Below are 26,547 nucleotides of genomic sequence, written 5' to 3'. Positions count from 1 at the left end.
TGGTTAATGTATGTTTTGTAATAATAATCAGAAAAGTAACTAAAGTTTTCAAATAATTGTAGTGGAGTAAAAGTACACTACAATATTTGTCTCTGAGATGTAGTGGAGTAGAAGTAAAAGTATTGGACATACTCAACTAAAGTACAAATACCTCAAAATTGTACTTGAGTACATGTACTTAGTTACTTTCCACCACTGTATTTGAAGGGAACAACAGAACAACCACAATATCATAATAATTGTTGCCAGGTTTTGCGAGAGAAACAAGCAACCAGGTCTATGAAAACAACTCCAAAATGTATTGATTGAATACTTTATTAGCAGTTTGCAGAAAAGAAAGCACAGGAAAGTACAGTCCAATGTGCTAAAACCTGGAGGGAGGAGCTTTACCAGGCTCCTAAAACCCACTCTTGAGTTGTGTTGTGTTATGTAGCCTACTGTACGTCCCAGCTGTAACAAGGAAGTGTGTGTGTATGTTATGTCGCAATACAGATACAGATCCTAGACTCACGCTACAGTCTTCTATCTCGTTATTTTACGCCAACAGGGACGAAGCTCACATCGAGTCTGGACTTGTTTCACCTGCGACATACCTTCTGCAACATACCTTGTAGGCAGGTAATGATCTTTCAGTATATCATTTGAAATAAACTTAAATTAAGTTAAAGTGTAATAATAGTTTTAACTAATATTTATTCCAGCCAAAGCAATGCATAGACTGTCATGAATGGCGTTTTGATTACCGTGATTACAGCAGTGACTCAGCATTCTTAAATGCGGGAGTTATTGAACTTTACTAACTGAAGGATAACAAAAGAATAGTACAACAGTGGTCTAATTGTCAGTAGAGATGCTCTGATCGATCGGCGAGCGATTGCGATCGGCCGATGAGGCCTCTATCGGCTTTGATCGATTTCTCAAAATAGATCAAAGCGGGCCATCAGATGACGTTTCAATATAGAGATAATTCAAATGTATAAGACCCGGTACGTCCTACCAGGTCTCCAGAACCGTACTGGACCCAGAGCTTATTTAATGCTAAAAGCACCGTGGTATTCATATTAGCCGTGTCAGTCACCTCCTGCACGGCTGCTTCACCCCGCCCCAACAGAGTAATCACAGACGAGCAGTGGTGGTGGAAACAATACTCACATTGTTTTCTTAAGTAAAAGTATCAATACTGCAATGTAGAAATACTGTTATGAGTAAAAGTCCGGAATTCTAAATTTACTTGAGTACAGTACTTGGGTAAATGTACTTAATTACTTTACTCCACTGCAGATGAGCTGTGTCGCATGCGTTCTGCTCTCTGTTACTGACAGACAGAGAACATTTTCGCCGTCTTTATACCGTCCGTACCCGCAGCACGACGCATTGTGAGCTTGTAGATCGGCTATTTTCAAATGGCCGAAATGTATCTAGGGCTGAAGTGGGTAATGTATGTTTTGTAATAATAATCAGAAAAGTAACTAGTAACTAAAGTGTTCAAATAATTGTAGTGGAGTAAAAGTAGCCTACAATATTTGCCTCTGAGATGTAGTGGAGTAGAAGTAAAAGTATTGGAAATACTCAAGTAAAGTACAAATACCTAAAAATTGTACTTGAGTACATGTACAGTACTTAGTTACTTTCCACCACTGTGTATTTGAAGGGAACAACAGAACAACCACAATATCATAATAATTGTTGCCAGGTTTTGCGAGAGAAACAAGCAACCAGGTCTATGAAAACAACTCCAAAATGTATTGATTGAATACTTTATTAGCAGTTTGCAGAAAAGAAAGCACAGGAAAGTACAGTCCAATGTGCTAAAACCTGGAGGGAGGAGCTTTACCAGGCTCCTAAAACCCACTCTTGAGTTGTGTTGTGTTATGTAGCCTACTGTACGTCCCAGCTGTAACAAGGAAGTGTGTGTGTATGTTATGTCGCAATACAGATACAGATCCTAGACTCACGCTACAGTCTTCTATCTCGTTATTTTACGCCAACAGGGACGAAGCTCACATCGAGTCTGGACTTGTTTCACCTGCGACATACCTTCTGCAACATACCTTGTAGGCAGGTAATGATCTTTCAGTATATCATTTGAAATAAACTTAAATTAAGTTAAAGTGTAATAATAGTTTTAACTAATATTTATTCCAGCCAAAGCAATGCATAGACTGTCATGAATGGCGTTTTGATTACCGTGATTACAGCAGTGACTCAGCATTCTTAAATGCGGGAGTTATTGAACTTTACTAACTGAAGGATAACAAAAGAATAGTACAACAGTGGTCTAATTGTCAGTAGAGATGCTCTGATCGATCGGCGAGCGATTGCGATCGGCCGATGAGGCCTCTATCGGCTTTGATCGATTTCTCAAAATAGATCAAAGCGGGCCATCAGATGACGTTTCAATATAGAGATAATTCAAATGTATAAGACCCGGTACGTCCTACCAGGTCTCCAGAACCGTACTGGACCCAGAGCTTATTTAATGCTAAAAGCACCGTGGTATTCATATTAGCCGTGTCAGTCACCTCCTGCACGGCTGCTTCACCCCGCCCCAACAGAGTAATCACAGACGAGCAGTGGTGGTGGAAACAATACTCACATTGTTTTCTTAAGTAAAAGTATCAATACTGCAATGTAGAAATACTGTTATGAGTAAAAGTCCGGAATTCTAAATTTACTTGAGTACAGTACTTGGGTAAATGTACTTAATTACTTTACTCCACTGCAGATGAGCTGTGTCGCATGCGTTCTGCTCTCTGTTACTGACAGACAGAGAACATTTTCGCCGTCTTTATACCGTCCGTACCCGCAGCACGACGCATTGTGAGCTTGTAGATCGGCTATTTTCAAATGGCCGAAATGTATCTAGGGCTGAAGTGGTTAATGTATGTTTTGTAATAATAATCAGAAAAGTAACTAGTAACTAAAGTGTTCAAATAATTGTAGTGGAGTAAAAGTAGCCTACAATATTTGCCTCTGAGATGTAGTGGAGTAGAAGTAAAAGTATTGGAAATACTCAAGTAAAGTACAAATACCTAGAAATTGTACTTGAGTACATGTACAGTACTTAGTTACTTTCCACCACTGTGTATTTGACGGGAACAACAGAACAACCACAATATCATAATAATTGTTGCCAGGTTTTGCGAGAGAAACAAGCAACCAGGTCTATGAAAACAACTCCAAAATGTATTGATTGAATACTTTATTAGCAGTTTGCAGAAAAGAAAGCACAGGAAAGTACAGTCCAATGTGCTAAAACCTGGAGGGAGGGGCTTTACCAGGCTCCTAAAACCCACTCTTGAGTTGTGTTGTGTTATGTAGCCTACTGTACGTCCCAGCTGTAACAAGGAAGTGTGTGTGTTATGTCGCAATACAGATACAGATCCTAGACTCACGCTACAGTCTTCTATCTCGTTATTTTACTCCAACAGGGACAAAGCTCACATCGAGTCTGGACTTGTTTCACCTGCGACATACCTTCTGCAACATACCTTGTAGGTAATGATCTTTCAGTACCATTTGAAATAAACTTAAATCAAGTTAAAGTGTAATAATAGTTTAACTAATATTTATTCCAGCCAAATTAATTTTATTGCTTTGTTATGAGGCCCTGTGTGAAAGTGCAATGCCCATACATTTTCTACATTAATCATATTCCAGTTCTTAATGTACTTTGGTGATAAAGAAAATCTATTTGGTACAAATTCTCAGATCCAAGGCCATCATAATATCAGCATTCTTTACATCGGTCCATAGGTTGCCTATGAGGTAAAAGAAAGAGTCCTTTAGTTCTACATTTCACCAGCAATTAACATTGTGAGGGAAATAGTGGAGTGATCGCTTACCGCCTGAGCACCCGTCTGTTCACCAGGAGAGCCAGTGCTAGAGTGAGACAGAGTGGCTGCTTTTGAGGTTTGGTCTATGACCCGTGGAGCCTCCCTCTGTCTCTGTCCCACTGTCTCTCCATGGTGTGGTGCTTACCTATCAGGCGATTTCCTAGCGATACTCCACTATATATATATATATATAGCCTATATATATATATATATATATATATATAGTATATATATATATATATATATATATATATATATATATATATATATATATAATAGCTAATCAAGCTCACCATGCGTCTTATGTGATGCATTTTGTGACAAAAGTGAGCTTTGTAGATCGGCTATTTTCGACAAATGTTCTCCCTAGAACAGGGACGATATGTCTCATGTGGTTAGGATGTTTACACTGTATACTAACAAACTAACTAACTAACAAACATCATGGCATAAAAACACAACATTGATGTAAATCCATTAAACTAATACAGTGATAAATGTTAAAGGTAGGGTAAGTGATTTACTTTGGTTCAAATAAAAATTAAATAGCTCTATATTCTGATAGCACTCATTGCTAGAGAGTGTTTGTTCAGTAAAAGGAGTCTCCCATGTCTCTCCAGCTCTTTATTAAACAGAAACACACTTTCAGTGCCCTCTCCTGATTGGCTTAAATTTTGTCACCTACCTAAAAATGTACTATATTCTGTTTACTAAAGAGCTGGAGAGACCCCTGTGACCGAACAAACGCTCTGTATGATTACTTTCAGAATAGTACTTTAACCTTTTTAACAAAAAACAAAAAAAAATCCCCAAAATATCACCTTTAACACATTCCCTGCCAGGAAAATGTGTCTGGTCTTTTCAGTGGTTTATGTTAAATTGGACCCTCCAGCAGCTTGTGGGTTAATATTTTTCATGTAGATGAAAGAGATGTTGAAACGTCAACATGGTGTGATGATCACATGATCCGGTCACGTGATCACACCAAACACTATTACAAAAGACTCTAAGCCACGCGCCCGCGCGGGTAACGTCAGGTTTTACAAACCGAAAGTAAACACATTCTGGCTCTGATCCTCTGGGAGAGAGGATCGCCCGTGAGAAGTGAGAACCGGAGGCTCGCGCTCGTGCTCGTATACGTGCACACACGTGTGGGTGATGAATTTGAACTTTTCTCCAGGACTATAATATTGGCGTGCGAAAGCCCTTCATAAACGGCCCGCTGATCCGAGCCGAGCAAAAACAGGACTGTAAGTCTGCAAACTGTAGTATCACTGTGCTATTTTCACAATATTTATCTGTGGAACTGAGTCAAACAAAATGGGTTCCCCAGTTCAAATATGATTATTTTGGGGGGGTCACATCTACAGTCTGCATTTACCACTTCCAACCTGGCATCTCTATTTTGGGCATGTGATTATAGGCAAAGATTTTATTTTTATGTATTTATTTTCACAAATTGTCATAAATGGTATAAAAGAAAAAAAAAGCTGATCTACAAGCTCAGTAAAAGCTTGTAGATCTGCTATTTGTTGCTATGAATACAGGTGTGGCTTGAGATTTTGACTTGCCCATTGGTGTGGCTTGGGCACAAAAGGTTTGAACACCTCTGCAGTATTGAATATTGGACTGGAAAATAAGTGTTCTCATGAGCTCTCGATGAAAGCACTTTGAACTTTGAATTATTATTGAGGGTTCGAGGCCTATAGGCTCGAAACCTCTTTGAAACTCTTGGCTTTCTTTTTTTAGGGTCACTTTTTACGAAACTCGCCAATATGGTAGAGGGCTATGCCAAACGACCAAGGCCCGAAACTCACAACCATTGGCCAAAGGGTGGCGCTATAGCAATCAATTGAAAATGAAATGAAACTTCGATACACACATGCGTCTCCTCATGCCTAACAACTTTCACACTCTGACTTTTGACCTCTGACCATTAGATCTCCCACCATTTTGAATTATATGAAAAACAGCTAAAAAAACGATCCTCCGGGGATTTTTTTGCAATCTGCACGAAACTTTCTACACATGTACTTTGGACCTATGCCGACAAAACTGATTTTCCATAAATGAAAACATAAAGCTTTTATGAGACAATGAATATTGCAGTTTTATGACAATTATTCATCTGCCCCTAACACATACATGCAGACTCACATTTGTTTGAAACTTTACAGTAATGTAGAGGGTCATTCCAAATATCACTGAAACCAATCTTACTCCAATTGGCCAAAGGGGGGCGCTATAGCAATTCTTTGAAAATGCAAACTTTAAACAGGCCTAAGTCATGCCTCGTTTGGCCGATAGCCATGCAACTTGCTTACACATGTGCCTTGACTCATGAGGAACACATATATCACTTTGACCAGTAAGTTCCGCCCTTAGATTTCCCACCATTTTGAGCAGTTTGAAAAACACTTAAACCTGTGTTTCTGCAGTGAGTTTTGAGCAATTTGTGTGAAATGTTCTACACATGTACTTTGGACCTATGGCGACAAAACGTTAGTGGTGGATTTTCCATCAATGAAAACATTAAGCTTTAATGAGCCAATGAATACTGCAGTTTTATGAAAATTATTCGTCTGCCTGGCCCCGCTCATCGCTGCTTGCAGCTATATTTACGGGGCCAGAGCTCAGGCACTGAGCTGGGCTCCGTTTTAAGATTGGCATTATTACGGGGCCAGAGCTCAGGCACTGAGCTGGGCTCTGTTTTAAGATTGGCATTATTCCGCTTCTCCTTCTGCCACTTTTCGCAGTTCTGGCTGAACCGTGCTGACGCTTTTTACGAAACTCGGCCATATGATAGATGGTCATGAAAAACTATCAAGAAATAAATCTCACACTCATTCGTCAAGAGGTGGCGCTATAGCACTCAATTGAAAATGCCAACTTTGAACAGGTACAACTCATGCCCTGTTTGACCTACAGCCATGAAACTTCGATACACATGCATCTCCTCATGCTGAACAACTTTTGACCTCTGACCTTTAGATCTCCCATCATTTTGAATTATATGAAAAACATTGTCATTGGCTCTTAACTTCTGCATTTTTTCACTTATGGAAAATCTGCCGCTAACGTTTTGTCGGCAAAGGTTCCCCTAAGTTCATGTGTAAAAGGTTTTGTGCAGATTTCTCAAAAATCCCAGGAGGAGATAGGTTTTAACTATTGCAGTTTTATGAAAATTATTCATCTGCCCCTAACACACACATGCAGACTCACATTTGCAGTAATGTAGAGGGTCATTCCAAATATCACTGAAACCAATCTCACTCCAATTGGCCAAAGGGGGGCGCTATAGCAATCTTTTGAACATGCAAACTTTAAACAGGCAAAAGTCATGCCTCGTTTGGCCAAAAGTCGTGAAACTTGCTTACACTTTTGCCTTGACTCATGAGGAACACATCTATCGCTTTGATCAGTAAGCTCCGCCCTTAGATTGTCCGCAATTTTGAGCAGTTTGAAAAACACTTAAACCCAGGATTTTTCAGCTATTTGCGTGAAACTGTATCATCTCTGTTGCCTCCTTTTTCACTAGTTCAGGTCTGTTGGTCCGATGGTTTCTCTCTACAGAATATGCCTGACAACCGCAAGGTTGCCAGTTCAAGGCTCACTTCATTTAAAGTGCAATGCAAACAACATGAATGTATCAATTAATACATGTGCAATTGTTAAAGATAACATGAAATGCTTATTTGAGAATAGTTTTTTCAATGTATGACATACTTCATTGTGAAAATAGCCGATCTACAATCTCACAACCTTTCAGATTGCAACGTTTTGTGAGCTTGTTGATCGGCTACTTTCGGAAGTTTCGGTTCCGAGGAGACATACAATTTCTCTATTGGTAAATGGTTTGTGAACCAGTGATCTAGAGTAGTTAGTGAAACAGAGGCCATATTCCAGCAGATATGGGAAAAGGATCAGGCTCCAGAACTTCCATGGCTTCATCTGGAGTGTCTAACACCGGGTGAGCTGCCTCTGTCGCTAACACAATACCTTTTTATAATAAATAATAACAATACAATTACTTCTGTGACATTGGTAGTGTCACAGAAGTAATGTCTTCGCTTGACTTCTAAAAAGGACTGTAGCTGACTTAGCTTCTGGCTAGGGTGGTTCAGGTAGGGTGGTCATCACCACAGGTGTTTGTAAGAACACACAGAGTAAGCCTTTGGCCTTTAGCCAGATTTATTGAAGATAGAGTGGGGGTAGATATGTGGTCTAAATGGGAAGCACAAAATAGAAAAAATAACATCAGTGCTTATCACAATAAATCAATAACTTAATAAACAAATGAAGAACAGCATACAGTATACCGTTAACCATAGCTAACATTACTGCTGGTAAATAAATGCATATTAAACAGTAACATTTCCAATAGGCACATTAATTGTAAGAATGGGAGCTGCCATATTGTGAAACACAATGTAAAGCTTACTTAACAGCTCACACTACTGAATAATACAACTTGTGGATATCACAAAACATTCAGGCTACAACTCTGCTTGTATTAGCTGTTGTAAACATTACAGCACAGAAAGGAATTCACCTATTGTTAGCTAAATAACAATTGCATATACATCACTGTAACTTGTTAAATCTCAACTTAACAGCATGAAAGGCACTTACTTTTAGTTCAATAACGCACACATGTAACCCACTGCATTCTAAACTGGAACTAGACTAAATTATAGACAACAAACAATATTCTCTTTCAGAAAGATGGTAGGTCTGCACTTTAGCAATGAGGACGTTTCTGTGACAGTCTCTTCATGTATTGAGTCTCTGAGATCTCGCGGAGTCTCACGTGATCTCGCGGGATCTCACGTGATCTCGCGGGATCTCACGTGATCCCGCGGGATCTTGATGAAGGTTCATTGACTCTATTTTACAAGGACAGTTCAGATTCGCAGCAACAGAAAGGTTGCAGAAGAGTGTGAGGAATGAGGTTTCGTGTCATGGTCGAGCCTTAGGAAGGATAAGACTTTAAGCCTGCCAATTACATAAATTGTCCGGAGTTGCTATACTTCTGTAATTTGCCAAGGGGTGCTCCTGTAATAATAATATTAATATTAATAATTGATTATTGTTTATTATTTGATTGTTATACAGTTCAAACAAACAGCTGCAGACAGGATGGCCAGTGGAACCTCAGCTTCCATCACAGGTGAGTTATATTAAAATAGACAAAACCATTAAACTAATTCTGGTTAACTCCCTGTGATCTTTACAAATATTATATTTATTTATTTATCCAACCAGGGCAGAACCGTGTCCTGCCAGAAATGAGAATTGTTCTGATCGGCGGAAGACATGGACGTGAAACCAGTGGAAAGAGTGCAGTGGGAAACATCATCCTGGGCAGAGGTGTTTTTGAAACAAACAGAAGAAAATATAAGAGTGTTATGAGACAAGAGGAGGTGTCTGGCAGACAGGTCACTGTGGTTGACACTGCAGAATGGAGGTCTTCTTTACCCCTAGATCTGACCCCAAAACTGACTCAGTTAGATATCCAACAGAGTGTGTATATGTGTCCCCCTGGACCCCATGTCTTTGTCCTAGTGATGCCATTGGACACCACATATGTGGGAACAGGGATGTCAGTAGAGGAGCATATGAGTCTCTTAGGTGATCGAGTGTGGAGACACACTATTGTGGTGTTCACTGTAGATGATAAAAACAAAATGATACCTGTGAAAGATCTCATTAGGAATGACCCTGATTTAAGATCTCTTATTGAGATATGTGAAGACCGCTTCCATGTTCTTAACATCACTGACAGGGGAGATGGAAGTCAGGTCACAGAGCTGCTTGAGAAGGTAGAGCAAATGGTGACTAGTAATGGTGGTCACTATGAGAAAGAAAAACTACTCCCAGCGGAACTGAAGGAGACGGAGAGAACCATCAGAAGAGCAGAAGAAAGGAGGGAACACGCTCAGAAACGCTTAGAAACTACATGTGTTACACGTATGTTTTGTTTTACTTTGTTAAGAAACAATAGTTTATTAACATTTGATTAGTAGATATGAATCTCTTAACCACTTAACCACGGAAATGTTCTAAAGTATTAAAAGAATAATCCATCTACGAGCTCACAATGTGTTGCAGCCCAACACGTTGTGAACTTGTAGATAAGTGGATAAGAACAGCATATATCCTGAACATTGTGTCTTTGTTCCTTAAACAAAAAGGTGTCAAAGTTAAAGTAAACAATGTTTTGTCTGTTTTATAGCTGTCCCCAACTTCAGGATCGTGTTGTTTGGAAGGCGTTGGTCTGGTAAGAGCTCAGCAGGAAACACCATTCTGGGACAAAGTGTTTTTAAAACTGGTCAGAGGTCAGTGGAGTGTGAGGTACAGGAAGGGGAAGTAGCAGGGAGACATCTGACAGTGGTGGACTCACCAGGCTGGTTCTACAACAGTCAGGATACTTCAGAGATGGACAAACTGGAGATCCAGAACAGTGTGTATCTCTGTCTTCCTGGACCACATGCTGTTCTTCTGATGGTTCGTGTTGATAGAGCATTCACCAAAGCACAGAGAGTAGCAGTAGAGGAACACATGGCACTTCTGACACAGAGTATTTGGAGTTGCACTGTTGTACTGTTCACCTATGGAGACTGTCTGGGAGACACAAGTATTGAGCAGCACATTGAGGCTGAAGGGGAAGACCTCCGCTGGCTTGTTGACAAATGTTATCAAAGGTATCATGTTTTCAACAATGACAAGAGAGATGACGCTCAGGTCACAGAGCTGCTGAAGAAGATAGAGGGGATGGTGGAATCAAATAAATGTGGACCCTATTTTAAAGTTGATGATAGAGATGTTTCAGACGAGTTGTCAGAGATGAAGATGAAGATAGAGGACCATGCCCAGAGGTTCATGACCAGGACACACAGACAAAGAGCTGCTCTGAAAGCTCTGTTTGAAGGTAATGCTTATCAATCTATCTATCAGTCTATCAGTCTGTCAGTCTGTCTGTCTGTCCGTCGGATTAAGCTTAAATCAGTGTTAAATTAATGTTGACTTTATGCCTGTCAGGAGAACGTCAGAGTCTACCAGATGTGAGGGTGATGTTGGTTGGTGGGGAACAGACTGGGAGGAGCAGAGCTGGAGATTCCATACTGCAGAAGAGTGTGTTTAGATGCACTTTATTCAAGGCGAGTAATATTCTATGAATTTGATGTTAATGAATGACCACCTATCTGCTCTTATGGATGTTTGAACCTGTTGCATGGTGTTACTTAATTTAATATTATTTGTATCCATAGGCCTAGTGGATGCAATTCAACTTGTAACATTGCAAAACTCCTCTAGGGGGAAGGGGTTTACACTAGGGAGGGGCCTGCCTGGTTTGATATAGAGGTGGCATCTTCACAACATTCTCTCAATTATCTGTTTACAACTCCCTGTAGTCTCAACCCTATTGTAAAGAAGACAATAAAGAACTCCCTGCTTTGACCCTACGTACAGTATAGATTATGGTCAAGCAAAGGTATCACAACAGTTAGAGATCTTTAAACAGACGGGCATAGTAGCAGGGGTGAAAGTGGGCCGGAACGGACCTAAAATATTCAGTGCCGGTACGCCGTACTGGGAAGAAGAGGGGGGAGCAAGTAACAAATTACTGTCAAAAGCCCACATAATCTGCCACGAAAGCATGTCTAACAAGAAAACACATACATTAAATCATCGTAAGTGTTCGTTTTCTTATAAAGTGCTTCTAAATCGTTCCAGTGTGTCAACGTAATCCGTGCTGTTTACAGTGTTTATTTTCTCAACAGAGAGGTTTGTTCACTCGCTAGATGCAACTTCAATGTCTATGGTGCACATGCGTGTGCAACAAAGCTAGACTGCCTGGGCTCAGTTCACTTTGCAGATTGCAGATCCGGTTTAGACCGGATACGGAAATGACCTTTGTGCGTGCCTCTGTGTGTTTGCGTGCAAATTAACGGATGCAGTAGGCAGGCTCTGCTCGGGACTGAGCAGTACATCAATTTCTCCCCCTCACAACCAACCAAACCACACACTCTTGACATGAGGTGCACTGGCAGAGACTAATTAAATTCCACCAACATTCTAAACATTTTTGGGGTTGGCTGCCACATTATTAGAATAATTTAGTTATGAATTATAGTTATGTTTAATTTAAAGTTATACTAGGTAACTTTAAAAAAAAAAAAGTATATATTTTGTGAGTGCAAATGTTTCACAACACCCACGCCATGAATTTCACCCCCGAAAGCAGTAGCGTCAATCTGTCTTGAGGCTGGAGGGGGTCCGCGTGTCACACATGCACGCGCGCACAGCGTCATACAAACGTCATACAAACGTAGCATAAATAGCCAATCTACAAGACCAAAACTGAGCTTGTAGATCTGCTGTTTTTGCTATTTTATTTTTATTTTGTAAAGGTGAAACTATGTTGGCTTTATAAATAAATATCGAAACCTATGAAAAATATTAACATGAGCTTGTGACTAAATAATAACTACTTTGGATCCATTTGGAACACAGGTTCTTGTTTTTTCATTTAATGAAAAGTAACAGTTTTGAACACCCGACAGCAATGCTAATAACAATGCAAATTGCCCATCATGCAACTTTTAGCAACCGAGTTGAATTGCATCCACTAGACCTATGGAGAACATTTCTATCATAAATGTTCATAGGATACACCATTTCTGGGATTTCCTGGGACTACCAGGCAGGTTGTAAGGGACAGATCTCCACAATATATGAATTGATAGGTAATTGCAATGCTCTGTCACTTAATTGTCTCAAAACAGTTTGGGATCAGGACCTGTGAACACTGATGAGTAGGAGGCCGCTTTAGATTAAACTGACTCCACTTCCATCTGTGCAAAGCACAGTCTAATACTATACAGTTTACATCCTGTCCACTATCCCGGTACGAGTGATTCTTGCAATAGATCTAAAGTGTCTCCCACAGATCTTTTCCACATGTTTTGATCATGTCCTCAATTCTCAGCATTCTGGATGAGTAATCCAGTCAGTGCTATATTTTCACAATTTGAAAAAATAGCAGATCTGCTATTTTTTTTAATTGGGAAAATGTGTGCAAATCTTTAAATATATATATTCTTTTTAAGCGAACATTTTTTACTCAAATCTTTGCTTCTTGGGGGTCCCTGGAACAACATATTTTGAGATGGGGGTCCGTGGTTAAATACATATAATTTTTGGGGCCCTTGACATGAAAGAGTTTGAGAACCACTGATATGAAGACATTTGTAGAATTCACAGAAACAAAGATTGGAGTTGCAAATGTTCGCTTAAAAAAATTATGTATTTTAATTAATGTATTCAAAGATTTGCCCAAATTTGGGGGTTGCTCTATAATCCTAATAAGGTTTTGCTTAAAACATTCTCAGTCACATTCAGCATTGGAAAGTAATGAACTTTTTTTCCAGTAGCGAGTAATGTACAGTAACTAATTACCGTAACATTTTGAGTAATAATATTACAGTTTATTTTCCCCAAAAGTATTTAGTTACAATTCTCTCACACCTTGGTGAAACTGTGAGTCAAGATGTAACATGTTACGGCCAGTCCACACAAATGCAACTACTTGCAATTACTCGCAACCATTATCCCCAATGGCAGTTGCAAATCAAATCAAATCAAATCAAACTTTATTTGTATAGCACATTTACATCGTCCAAGGTCGAACCAAAGTGCTTCACATTATAGAGCATAATAACATAATAACATAGGCAGGCATTACTTCAATATATAAAATACAATAAGCAGTACATGGGAACATCATAGGCTACAAGGGTAGACTTGAATTAAATTGAATTAAAAGCGATAGAGTAAACATTAGTCTTTAATAGGGATTTAAAAACCGTCAGAGTCCGAGCAGAGCGAACATGGAAAGGCAGGGCGTTCCAGAGGTTGGGACCGGCCACGGCAAACGCACAATCTCCTCTGGTCCTGAAATGTGTGTCGGGCACAACCAGGAGAGATTGGTTGGCCGATCTCAGGGCTCTTGTTGGGACGTGGGGAGCGATCAATTCAGCTAAATATGGAGGGGACAGGTCATTTTGGGCTTTAAAAACAAACACTAAAATCTTAAAATCAATTCTAAAGTGGACAGGGAGCCAGTGGAGGGAGGCGAGGACTGGGGTGATATGGTCCCGCGGAGGCGAGCGGCGGCATTCTGAACAAGCTGAAGACGCCTGATAGCTGACTGATCAATGCCTGCATAGAGAGCATTACAGTAATCTAGTCTAGTTGAAATAAAAGTGTGGATGACTCTCTCGAGGTCGGTACGGGGCAGATAGGCCTTTGCCCTGGATAGAAGCCTAAGCTGAAAAAAGCTAGCTTTGACCACAGAGCTAATATGCTTGTCGAATTTAATGTTAATGTCAAAGGTGACACCAAGGCTCTTAACTGAAAAACGGATGTTATCACTGAGGGGGCCGAATGGGGTGATGGGTGAGCTAGGGTTATTGTTGAACATGATGACTTCGGTTTTGCTTTCATTCAGAGTGAGAAAGTTTGTATTCATCCAAGATTTAATATCAGAGAGGCACTTCGACAGCGGCTGAGCGGGGTCGGTACTGGTCATATTTAGCGGTAAGTAAAGCTGAATATCATCTGCATAGAAATGAAAAGATACATTTTGTTGTTTAATGACTGAGCCTAGTGGGAGCATATAGAGCAGAAAGAGGATGGGACCAAGGATGGAACCCTGTGGGACGCCGCAGGTTAGAGGGGCCACACTAGAGTTAAAATCGCCTAGTTTAACTTTAAAACTGCGGTCGGTAAGATACGACCTGAACCATATTAGAGCAGTGCCAGAAATGCCAACGTGGTGCTCCAATCTAGACAGCAGGATCCGATGATCCACTGTGTCGAATGCAGCTGACAGATCAAGGAGCACCAGGGCTGCAGGGCAGCCTGTATCAGTAATTAGACGTATGTCATTTAGGACTCTTAGGAGTGCAGTTTCTGTGCTATGTCCAGGTCTGAAGCCGGACTGAAACGCATGGTGAATACCGTGAGTGGTTAAAAAAGCTTGCAATTGAAGGTAGACTACCTTTTCCAGGGCTTTAGAAAGAAACGGGAGTTGTGAGATTGGCCTAAAATTGGAAAGGGAGGAGGGGTTTAAATTTGCCTTTTTGAGGAGAGGCTGCACCACGACTTGTTTGAAAGCAGCTGGCCATGGCCACTTTGACTGCATTCTGGTAGTCAAAGAGACAGCCACGTAGGATTTCAACCGAAATCTGAAGCCTATCCTTCTTCCATTTTCTCTCAGCGCGCCGGCAGGCGCACCTGAGAGAGCGAGTGGAGCTATTGAGCCAGGGCTCTGAAAGTGCTTTAGTGCTTTTCGTCTTTAATTTGAAAGGAGCAACGGAATCCAATGTTGTGGTGCATGTGGCATCAAAGACGCGATATAGTTCCTCGGCACTATGAGTGCTGTCGGAAGGGTAAGGAGGGGAATTATTAAAAGTGAGGGAAAACTGGGAGGCCGTTGTGGAAGTTATGACACGCTGACGGCGAGCAGGGGCACAAGGTTTGAGTGGTGAACAGGGGACTGAGACCGAAAATAAAATTGGGAAGTGGTCTGATACCCTGAATGAAGAGCAGATGTCACTGACAGAGATGGATAGTCCATGGGAAATAATCAAGTCTAAAGTATGGCCCAAATCATGCGTAGGGCCGGCCACTGACTGAGTTAGGTTAAAAGAGTCTAAAAGGTTAAAAAAGTCCTTGACTAGTGGCTTAGACGGGCAGCATGCGTGTACATTCAGATCGCCTGCCAAGCCAGGTTTCTGTTAGGAACATAAGGTCCAAATTGTGAGAGGTAAAAAAGTCTTTCATAATAAAAGTTTTATATCTAAGCGAATGGATATTTAATAAAACCATGTTGAGGGTTGTATTAATACTTGGAGAGGACACAGGCACGGCACGGCGCAAATAGCACAGGTGGGCGTGTTCAACACCGTATCTAGTGTGATGGCTGGGTGCAGATGGCGAGTTGACGTGTCTATTACTGATTATTATTGAAATGGGGAATGGCATATTATTAAGGGGGCGGGGGGTGATATGGAGGGGGGGATGTGGAGTCAGAAATAGGGACAGCCACGACAGGCTGTGTTGTAATGGACGTTAACTTGAGTGAAGATATTGGTCCGAGCCCGTTGGAAAATAGGCTGTGTAAGAGGACGGAACTATTGAGGCCGGGACCAGGGGGACGTCAATCAGTGGAGGACCCATCCGGAATAGGCAATGTTGTTGTTGTGGTCAGATAGGGTGCGAGGAGGAGGCGGCTAACAGCAATATTATTCGCCAGAGCGTGGCTTCCTTGTCTACTTGGGTGTAGACTGTCTCTGTGAAAGAAAGAGGGGCGTTCCCAAAATAAATTAAAGTTATCGATGTAGCCAATATCGAAAGAACGGCAGGCGCGTTGGAGCCAGGCATTCAAACTGAGGAGGCGGCTGAATTGTTCAACACTACGGCCATAAGTCGCGATGGGCCCAGAGAGGAGGAACGATACTCCATAGCTTCGTAGGAGATCGATGAGGTGTAAAAAAACGTTCTTTTAGCGTCTCCGATTGGCGACGTGCAGTGTCGTTTGTCCCAACGTGATCTTGGAGAGCTTGAACAGATCTTGGAGAGCTTTGGATAGTGAATTTACCGTGGCACCAGGAAGGCAAACCGTGGATGCATTAAAATAACGGACCCGTTTAATCACTGTCACCGATGAGCAGAGTGGTTGGGTTGAAAAGTGGCCGGGGGGGCTGAGAGGATACAGATAACGCCGGAGCCTCTATGCTGGGGCAGGGGTGGACAGACGGCTCGGCATGAGGATTGATTGATGGGGCCGGGGGGGGGGGGTGCGTTTGGTGGATGGAGCCTGGGGAGACCTCCGGACTGTCTTTTTACGGCAGACGCCAGCATTTTACGCCGAGCAGAAGTAGGCTTAACTCCCATCCCGCCGGTGGCCCGTATCGGCGCAGGAGCCAGCATGGAGCCGAGGTGCGGGGATAGTGAGAGCCCTTCAGAGCGGCGAACAGTGACCGGAGCGAGTGGAGAGGCCATGTCTTCAGGGACAGGGGGAAAGGGGAAGTCCTGCTCGCCCAGCAAAACATAGCTGTTGCTGGTGGTGATCGGGGGAACAAGACTCGATTTGTTGGGACAGGAGTATAATTTTTTCCCTTTTTTGTTTTGGACAACTAACCATGGACCAGGAGTGGAGCAAGACTGGGGTCGGGCTTTGGGCTTTGCTCCCATGCGGGCCCAGTGGTCTCGCGGGTATTTATTATTATGACTAACATACGGTAAAACTAATTTTCCAGGATAGTTAGGGAATTTTAGCAAGATGTTTGGACCATCTGTGAAAAAATGTACTACCAATAGCTTTCTTCACCAATGTGTTCTTATAGGTGTCTAGAATCATCTCTCAATTAATGCAAACCCAAATCCTTGTGGAAAATCCTGGAGAGCCAATCAAAGTTAAGGAGCCCAGAGGGCTTGGGTTTAAAAATCTGAACAAAAAAATAAAATTCTAAAATTAACTTGTGAGGTGTCTAACTAGGGGTTTTCAGGGGTGCTGAATCCATTCCAACCATTATTTTTGAGTAAAAATGTCTCCCTGGCCATATAATATTGGCATATTGGTTATTGTTAAGCTGTAATGTACAGCACAGTGTATAATCAATGGAAGGGATTGGGGTGTTGTTGAATTGATTCTATTCTGAAAAATAAATTAAGAAAATACTGCTAAACACTTGATAAGAGTGTACACCTACTGCGCACATGCTCAGTGGGATACACTGTCTGCATGTGGGGACTTAAGGTAGCCTGGTAAACCCCTCCCTCCGGAAAACTCATTTCCATTTGTTTTCAGAAGTGAGTCTGGCCTACAGGCCTGTCTGGGCGTTTCTCTGGAGTTCATAACATGAACTCTCCATTCTCTCAATGTTCTGTGATTGACAGCAAAGGTTGGCCAATCAGGTGGCGAGTTTGAGTGAAACCGAATGGAATCGAGTCCAAAAAGTCAAAAATGAGCAGCAGCTATCTTTTCTGTGTGCAATATTTCTCTGCTGTTTTTTAAAACTTCAAAAAGCTCTCAAACTTCTATTTTGAGGCACGGAATTTACTTATAAGATATTGTTTGGATAGAATTTAGTTGTTTAACTTCATATATGTGGTCAATTAATCATGACAGAGCCTATTTAAAAATAAAAATTCAGAGAACCGGCCGGGGCAGGCAGTGACACGTATGTATCCGAATAAAGCAACCCATTTTCGGCATAGCCCCTTCAGAAGTCCCCTTGCGTCATACTTGGCTGGGGATGGGGAAAATGAGCTGCTGATTGGCCGAAGGGGAACGGACTGCTGATTGGCTGAAGGGGTTGTCAGTCAACTGTAATCCAGCCCAGCTCCCAAATTGCCCATACAGGCCTGTAGACCAGACTCCTTCCTGAAATCAAATGCAAATGAGATTTCCGGAGGGAGGGGGGGTTTACCAGGCTAGACTTAAGGAGCCCCGAGGGCTTGGGTGAAAAAAAGGAAAAGTCTAAAATTAACTTGTGAGGTGTCTAACTAGGGGTTTTCAGGGGTGCTGAATCTATTCCAACCATTAGTTTTGAGTAAAAAAAAAACACTAATTTTCCAGAAGAACATATTTTATTACATATCGCAGGAAAAATGTAAAGAAATGTGCTGTATTGATGAAACCTGGTGTCAGTCTTACTCAGCCAACTCCTCATCTTCCTCACTCCTTTTCTCGTCTGCCTGGTTGATTTTCTTGCTTTCTCCATTACACTTGCCACAAGCAGATATACACTTGACCCCCTGCTTTTTACATGAATGATGAAGGTTTGAGCCAGAAAATGACATGAGACATGAGACTCCACTATAGCCAAGAAGAGACCTAAGATGACACTTCAATGTCGTTGACAGCAGTTACTGGAACTTCCACAGAAAAGGGAACTGGAATCTCAAGAAGTGGAAGTGTGGCCTGGTTGCGCCATCATTATTAGGAAGTGTGCCCATATAATAGCATGTGTCTGCTCACTCATCAGTTAACATGAGTTTAATATATGGATGAAGTAAGAGAAATTCTCAAAAACACTCAAAAACGCTCTGCTCACTAGCATTATATTTCAGTTAAATAATTACTGTTAATTAAGGGCTTGATTAAAAGTGTTGCGCATAGTATCGGACAATTGGTTGAGAAACAGTGTTATAAAGGGTTATGCATATTTTAGTTCTTATAACTCTAATCATACAGAGTTATGAGCTGATCATAATATATTATAGACCTGGGATGCATAGTGTTAGTGTTACCAAAAAAACAAATCTTAGCCCATATCCCCTCCCAACACAACAGTGGTCCCCAGGTTGAGTCTTAGTCAGGGTGGTGGTCCCTGGTTCACAATCAGTTGAAAGCCCCTGCCCTAGTTAGACACCTCACAAGTTAATTTTAGACTTTTATTTATTTCCATATTTTTAAACCCAAGCCCTCTGGGCTCCTTAACTTTGATTGGCTCTCCAGGATTTTCCACAAGGATTTGGGTTCGCATTAATTGAGAGGTGATTCTAGACACCTATAAGAACACATTGGTGAAGAAAGCTATTGGTAGTAATTTTTTTCACAGATGGTCCAAACATCTTGCTAAAATTCCCTAACTAGGAGTTTAAAACCCAGACTCAACTGACAGAATGTGTCAGACAACAAAGCCAAGGTACCGGAAGAAATGTGAGTGTGGTGAACTGTCCAGACTGGTCGACTACACCTCCAACACAGAAGATCAAAGACATCCTTCTACACGGGGTGACTCTGTGTTCTCCTGGACCTCATGCTGTCCTTCTGACTGTTTCTGTAAAATCCAGTTTCTCTGAAGATGACAGGAGATCAGTGGAGAAACACATGGAGCTGCTGGGGGACAGAGTCTGGAGACACACTCAGGTTCTGTTCACATGGGGATGGTGGCTGGGAGAGAGATGTGTTGAGGAGTACATCGAGTCTGAGGGAGAACCTCTGAGGTGGCTCCTAGAGAAATGTGGCGAGGAGTGGAGCAAGACTGGGGTCGGGCTTTGGGCTTTGCTCCCACGACACTGTCCCATCGCGGAGCGGGGACAGTGTCGTCCAGGACAGCCGCTACTTGTGATGGCACGGCGGGGCCCACGATCACCTCGGGATCAGTCCATTTCAAGGGCTGGGGAGACGGCATCGGGACACAGGGAGTCGAAGAGAAGCTCGTCATCTTTGATTTGGTGTAGAATTGTGATCCTGCCCTCCAGTTCTTCTATTCTTTGGGAAAGGGGTTATGAGGATCCCTGCGACGCTTTGCTGGATGGCTGACGCCTGTAGGCTAGGTGTCAAACTGGCCCGGCGTGGCTAACGCCGGTAGCCTTAGGCCGTGAAAAAATGAAAGAAATTGTAATCTGCACATCCGACCGCATAGGTCATTTATACTACTAAAATAAGTGCGTATTATAGCAGTAAACTAACATGACATCAAAAAATAAGGGTAAAAGATGTTTAAAAGGTGGTCGGTTTTGGAGGAGCAGCTGTCGAGGGCTTGTTGCAAGGAGTTGCGACTATAATTGCATTGGCGCGTTTTGGCTTTTAGATGCACAGTAACGTGATTTGGGGGAGGATTTATGGTACGGTTTGTGTTTCACACCCAAACCGTTGCGCTCACATTGAAAACATTGAAAACATTGGCTACACTGTGCCGTATTCGGTAATTTTCAAATATATGCACATACATACATGCATGCTTTCCGTATCTGCTCTAGACCCAGACCTGATCTGCAACCTGCAAATCGACGTGATCCCAGTCTAAGATATTATTTTAACCCCAATGAGGGTACACATTTAAGTTACTTTGGTAACTAACAAGTTACTTTTGGCAGAGAGTAATAACTAAATATTACTTTGAAAAGAGTAACGTATATGTAATATATATATATATATATATATATATATATATATATATATATATATATATATATATATATATATATACACACACACACACACACACACACACACACACACACACACACACACACACACACACACACACACACACACACATATATATATATTACTCGTTACTCTTTTCAAAGTAATATTTAGTTATTACTATGTATATATATTTTTTAAGTAACAAGCCCAACACTGGTCACATGTATTTATTATTATGACTAACATACGGTAAAACTAATTTTCCAGGAGTTTAAAACCCAGACTCAACTGACAGAATGTGTCAGACAACAGAGCCAAGGTACCGGAAGAAATGTGAGTGTGGTGAACTGTCCAGACTGGTCGACTACACCTCCAACACAGAAGATCAAAGACATCCTTCTACACGGGGTGACTCTGTGTTCTCCTGGACCTCATGCTGTCCTTCTGACTGTTTCTGTAAAATCCAGTTTCTCTGAAGATGACAGGAGATCAGTGGAGAAACACATGGAGCTGCTGGGGGACAGAGTCTGGAGACACACTCAGGTTCTGTTCACATGGGGATGGTGGCTGGGAGAGAGATGTGTTGAGGAGTACATCGAGTCTGAGGGAGAACCTCTGAGGTGGCTCCTAGAGAAATGTGGCTACAGGTACCATGTTCTAGACTCCATTTCAGAAGTAACACAACTGATGGAGAAAATAGAAGACATGGTGACGAGGAACAGAGGACACTTTGATCCTTTAGACTCAAGAGACGACAGATCTGTCAGAGACAAAGGGCACTTCTGCGTGGTAGGTAGGGCAAGACGAGTAGTGGGACCGTTTGAAAGACTGACAGGAAGGCGAATAATTAAGGCTGAAGAATTGAATAATCTAGAAGTAGAATGGAAGCAGAGAGAGGAAGAATGGAAGCAGAGAGAGGAGGAATGGGAGAGGAGAGAGGAGGAATGGGTGAGGAGAGAGGAGGAATGGAGGAGGAGAGAGGAGGAGATGGTAGGGAGGGTGGTGAAGTTTGCACGGACGGAGCCAATTACCCTGCCAGTCAGGAGAAGGAGGAGCATGGACATCAGGAATCCAAGCAGTAAGTATATCAATATAATTAATCTTTGTTCTTACAGTGACTTTTAACATTTCTTCATCAGATAAACTCAGTGACAAAAGATAATATATTCCTCTTTCAGCAATATTAATATTAATATTACTGCCATGGACGCGTTAATGCGTTCGTTGGTACTTGGTCCACAGTGCTATGGACACGTTTTTGAGTCAAAAAATCAAAAAATAATTTGTTTTAATTTTTTATTCCTCGCTCAGAACCAGGAGATAACGTGATCCAAAGATTTACTGCTCCATTCACTTCCAGGTTAAAGTATTTGGGAAATATTCTGTATCTCGGCTCCTGTGTTTTACTCTGTATTTTTGGTGAGACATGCCTTTTTTATTTCAACGGCGTATAACAAGCGAATGGGAGGTCGCGATGACATTTTTTCTTTCTTTCGCGGAAGCACAGTGAAACCCTCTGTGATTAGCAACCATCAGAGGATCGCTATCTTTGTAAATGTCTTGCTGTCTGTTGTCTTCTGTTCCAGTGAGCGGTTCTGGTCCACCATCAATACCACCATGTGAGAAGGTTGCTCAGTGGCTTCGTAAAAGAGATCGTAGCCCTCCTTCATGTTGCTAACTTTATACGATGGTGGATCAACAGTGTGGGTGGACGCCACACAAGTAACATCTGGACTTGCGAGGCACACCGTTGGTCCAATCCACTACGAACTTGGCACAAACACTATTCAGGGGTCTGCCTGAACACACACCACGGGCCATGTCAGGGGCACCTGGGGGCCACAGGTGCACAGTTGCTCCAATCTGCACCACATTTGCCATAAACACTGTTCAGGGGTCTGCCATGACAATAGTAACACCCTCAAAAACTGAATTGCACACACATGGGGCACTACAGCACTACTGCAGTGTTTAACACTTCAAATGGCCATAACTCAGTGACCATTGCTCTGATCAGCACAATATAGGCGCAATATTTTCAGCCCGATATGCAACCTTAAAATCTAGTACGTTATAATAAATGATCCACCCATCTGTCAACTCATAGAAAACACACAAAATTATACATCTGGCAAATTAAGCCTCATTCACTAACTCAGTCCTTTGGATTAAAATATCTGCTGTCCTATGTTGGGATGGGGAATGGAATTATGGACACGGTTAGATTTCATCCATAGTGTATCCTCATAAGATGTAATACTTATAGGCTATTGTGTGGTGTTCATGTGATCAAGTATTATAAATTAAAAACGCAACATTGGAGGTGTGACTGTTGTTTCCTGGAACATAAGGCATGATAGTCTATTTTAATCAATAAGTGAAATTGTGGCCACACCCACTTGCAAAAACGACAAACATGCTGAGGGACCTATAATTAAATTAAACTCTAAATGTGTCAACTGAAAAATCTATAAAAATCAGTTTGCGTTATCTAGCAATAACCTATATTGTTTAACAGACATATTTTTTCTTTTGATGTGATGACAAATGTTGGCCACATAAATATTTTATTTGAGGTTTAAGCACTATGTTGATTGTAGGCATTATGGCATTCTAAAAACAGCTATGCATGGTTTGTGTCACATAAGCAGATGTGAGTTTGAGAGTATTTACGCCCTGTTCACGTTTGTGCATAAGTATAAAATCTGTGTATACTTAGTGAATCAGATAAAACAAGTTACTGCCCCTAGAGGAGGCAGCCTCCCCAAATACTGTCACAGAGAGACATTTTCTGGATATACCAACTCAACACAATGCAGCTAAAGGGCCTAAATGTTTACTTTTTATTTTAGGCCTTTTCCTTAAGTGGAAACCATTGCATTGGGGCCTTGTTTTAATGTTCTCTTACATTTTGGCATTGCTGTTGTTTTTACTGTTTTTTTTATTTTTTATCCCACGATTTTGTAACCCATTTTTTCACCCAGTGCCAATTGTCTAGGTAATCCTGGGTGCTACACTCCCTCTGCCAGCCTAGGGAGAGCCTAGAGCCGAGCTCATGCCTCTTCATTGCATGAGAGCTAACCTTGACAGGGCGAAGGTTCCTTGGTTAGACGTAGCGTGTGGAAGGAACACATTATTCCAACCAGGGGCCTATTTCACGAAAGCAGAATTAGGGGTTAAGCCTGGATGTAACAGCTATTGATAACTTAGGAAAACCAGGTTGGTACGCTTTCAAAAAGGATTACCGTAAAAAGAAGTAACACAGAGTCAGTCTCAAATAATAATCAGGTTTACTGGATTATTTGCACAGGAGAGACAAGGTGGTACAGGCATCAAAAATATTCTCTACTGGTAATACAAAATGTTCAGCATTATAACAGACAGTTTATCTCTTATTAAGCCCACCCCACAATATAATATGAACATGAACAGGGGCAAAGGCTCATTTTGGTGGCAAGGTAACCTGTTCTAAGGCATCATAGATAAACTGTAGCCACAACTTTCATGGGTAAGAAAGAGTATAGGCCAGGGAGCAAGGACATCTTATCTTAGCAGTTACAAAACTGTCCCTTCTGAGCAAATACATCATACTTTATGCAATTATCCAAAGTGATACAATACAATAATCATACAATAATTATAATCTAATAAACTATTGATTATAAAGTATCCATCAGCTATCCTGGCTTAATTTATCCAGGATTAGCCATGAATTATTTTCATGAAAGCTGAATTATCTTGCCAGATTAGTTTAGCCAGTTCACCCTGGATAAATGTATCCATGACTCGGTTTCACGAAAGAAAATTGAAGCAATCCTACCTTAGTTACCGTGGAAATTTAGCTGTGAAGTTAGCCTGGTCCGGACCAGGCTAACTTCACCGCTCTGGTTTTGGGCTCCATGATTGGTCAAGTTCAAGGATTCTGCTATCAACTTTCATGGTCTTTTACAGGAATACGTGAAGCCTGGCTTTCCCATCCTGGCTCGACAGTCTGGTTTGACAAAGTCTAGCTCGACAAAGTAGCTCCTTCTCAGCCTGGTTTGGCGTTCGTGGAACGGAATAAACCAGGCTGTACGGAAGACTTTGTCAAACCTGGATTTGGCTTAAATCCAAGTTTATTGTCTCCGCCAGGCCGAAGGCATGGCGAGAGAGTATGTTTTACCCTCCGTCCGTCCTTCCGTATGTCGGTGTGTCCGTCCTGTCCGTGTGTTACCACCAAATCTCCGGCACCGTTGGCCCGGTCGCTGCGAAACTGTGCACACACACTCCCTGGATGCCAATTCAGAACCTCTGCCTCAAATTTTTCACATGGGCCTGTTATAGCGCCACCAGGAGGCCGATTTGTGCAAAACCCATTTTTTCACATTACTCCTACAGTTTTTAACCAAACGTCATGCAAATCGGTACACAGTATCTCTATAGTCATGTGATCACTAAGGTTGGCTTCCAAAGTTTGCAGGATTGGTCCGTTTTGAACAAACTGCATCAAACCATGGCCGAGGAAGAAATGCCACCCTTTTCACATTGGCCTGTTATAGCGCCACCAGCAGGTCTAATTTATCAAAACACATTTTTGGAACAAAATGCCTCAAATCATGAATGCTGTGTCTGATTGCCGTGAAAGACCTAAGAATAAATGGCACCATTTTCACATTGGCCTATTATAGCGCCACCAGGAGGCCAGAATAACGTACCTGACCTGGTAGAGACCTGTGCACCGAGGAGCAGTAGTAATAGTGGAGCTTTTTCTAGTTTAATTCTGCTTTCGTGAAATAGGCCCCAGTTCCTTTCCCCTCCACCAGGCGCCCCGGCTGAAAGGCAGTATAGAGACCAGGATTACTGCATGTTTTTGTGAGGGTACCTCGCTAGGACACACGAGGAGAACATGCAAACTCCACACAGAGTAGGCCCTTTTGCCAACCCCTGTTTTTACTGTTGTTAAGATATCTGTGATGTTGCTTTTTCTGATATCTGCATTTTGTACAAATGGAAGGATATTGTAGGCCTACAATGATAGTGTGTAGACTTTTACACAATTGCCTAATTGTTTTATTGTCTGTGATCACACCTCCAGCTAGAACTTCCCCCTACAGGTGGGGATGATTGTATACCCTATAAAAATGTGTATGTGTATGTGTATGTATCTCAACTTGCCTGATGAAGGCCACGCGCCGAAACGAGTCAGATTAAAGAAAATGGTTAACTGAGCTCTACATGTCGAGTAACCTTTATTTTGGAGTGCCAAATATGGAGTCATACCTCATTGATTCATCATAGATGACTTATACAGTATGTAACAGAGTAGCCATGGACGACGCTCGTCATTATATGACATAAAATCGATAGATTTCATGCCATATTAACTAACTTTGCTGGGGACCCCGCTGGAACCCCATCAAGGACCCCCCTGGATCCCACTTTGAGAACCACTGGTATTCCATTAATCTAGCTGGATGTTAGTCTTCAAAATGCAGGATTCAAACCCAGGACTTTAGGAACATGTAGAGATTAGAGAAGCATCTTAACACAGTGAGACACCATTTTCACTGTATACCACATGTTGTGAGCTTGTAGATCAAGACATTTTGAAGACATTTTGAAGAATCTTGAAAAATGTGTGTAAATTAACTAATAAACACAAAACTTTCTTATGGGGACCCCTGACGCAAAGTATTTTCAGATGGGGGTCCTCGGCCAAATACATAATTAAAGGAGACTGCCGGTCATTTTAGGTTGTGTGTTTGATGTGTCGCTAAT

The 26,547-nt window shown here is 41.7% G+C and overlaps 1 protein-coding gene across 1 annotated transcript; it reads left to right on the top strand.

Moving 5' to 3' along the window:
- Positions 1-1,982: 1,982 nt before the first annotated feature.
- LOC311037911 (GTPase IMAP family member 8-like) lies at positions 1,983-25,998 on the top strand. Its single transcript, XM_084047207.1, has 9 exons — positions 1,983-2,062; positions 3,432-3,494; positions 8,952-9,006; positions 9,102-9,806; positions 10,072-10,767; positions 10,878-10,996; positions 19,507-19,902; positions 21,058-21,868; positions 22,377-25,998. Exons 3-9 carry the CDS (start codon positions 8,976-8,978, stop codon positions 22,466-22,468), a joined length of 2,850 nt encoding a protein of 949 aa, XP_083903333.1. The 5' UTR covers positions 1,983-2,062; positions 3,432-3,494; positions 8,952-8,975; the 3' UTR covers positions 22,469-25,998.
- Positions 25,999-26,547: the final 549 nt, after the last annotated feature.

This window comes from Gymnoscopelus microlampas (genome assembly GCF_963454915.1).
Source record: "Gymnoscopelus microlampas genome assembly, chromosome: 21".
Taxonomy (NCBI): domain Eukaryota; kingdom Metazoa; phylum Chordata; class Actinopteri; order Myctophiformes; family Myctophidae; genus Gymnoscopelus; species Gymnoscopelus microlampas.
The sequence above is the reverse complement of the archived record's forward strand: the minus strand, read 5'-3'. Positions and strand labels throughout refer to the sequence as shown.

What these genes read in the sequence shown, in the direction of transcription:
- LOC311037911 (XM_084047207.1), top strand. Translation starts at nt 8,976, where the DNA reads ATGGCCAGTGGAACCTCAGCTTCCATCACAG. An exon ending in AGAAACTACATGTGTTACAC is followed by an intron (nt 9,807 to 10,071) that starts GTATGTTTTGTT and finishes TCTGTTTTATAG; the next exon opens with CTGTCCCCAACTTCAGGATC. An exon ending in AGGAGTGGAGCAAGACTGGG is followed by an intron (nt 19,903 to 21,057) that starts GTCGGGCTTTGG and finishes CTAATTTTCCAG; the next exon opens with GAGTTTAAAACCCAGACTCA.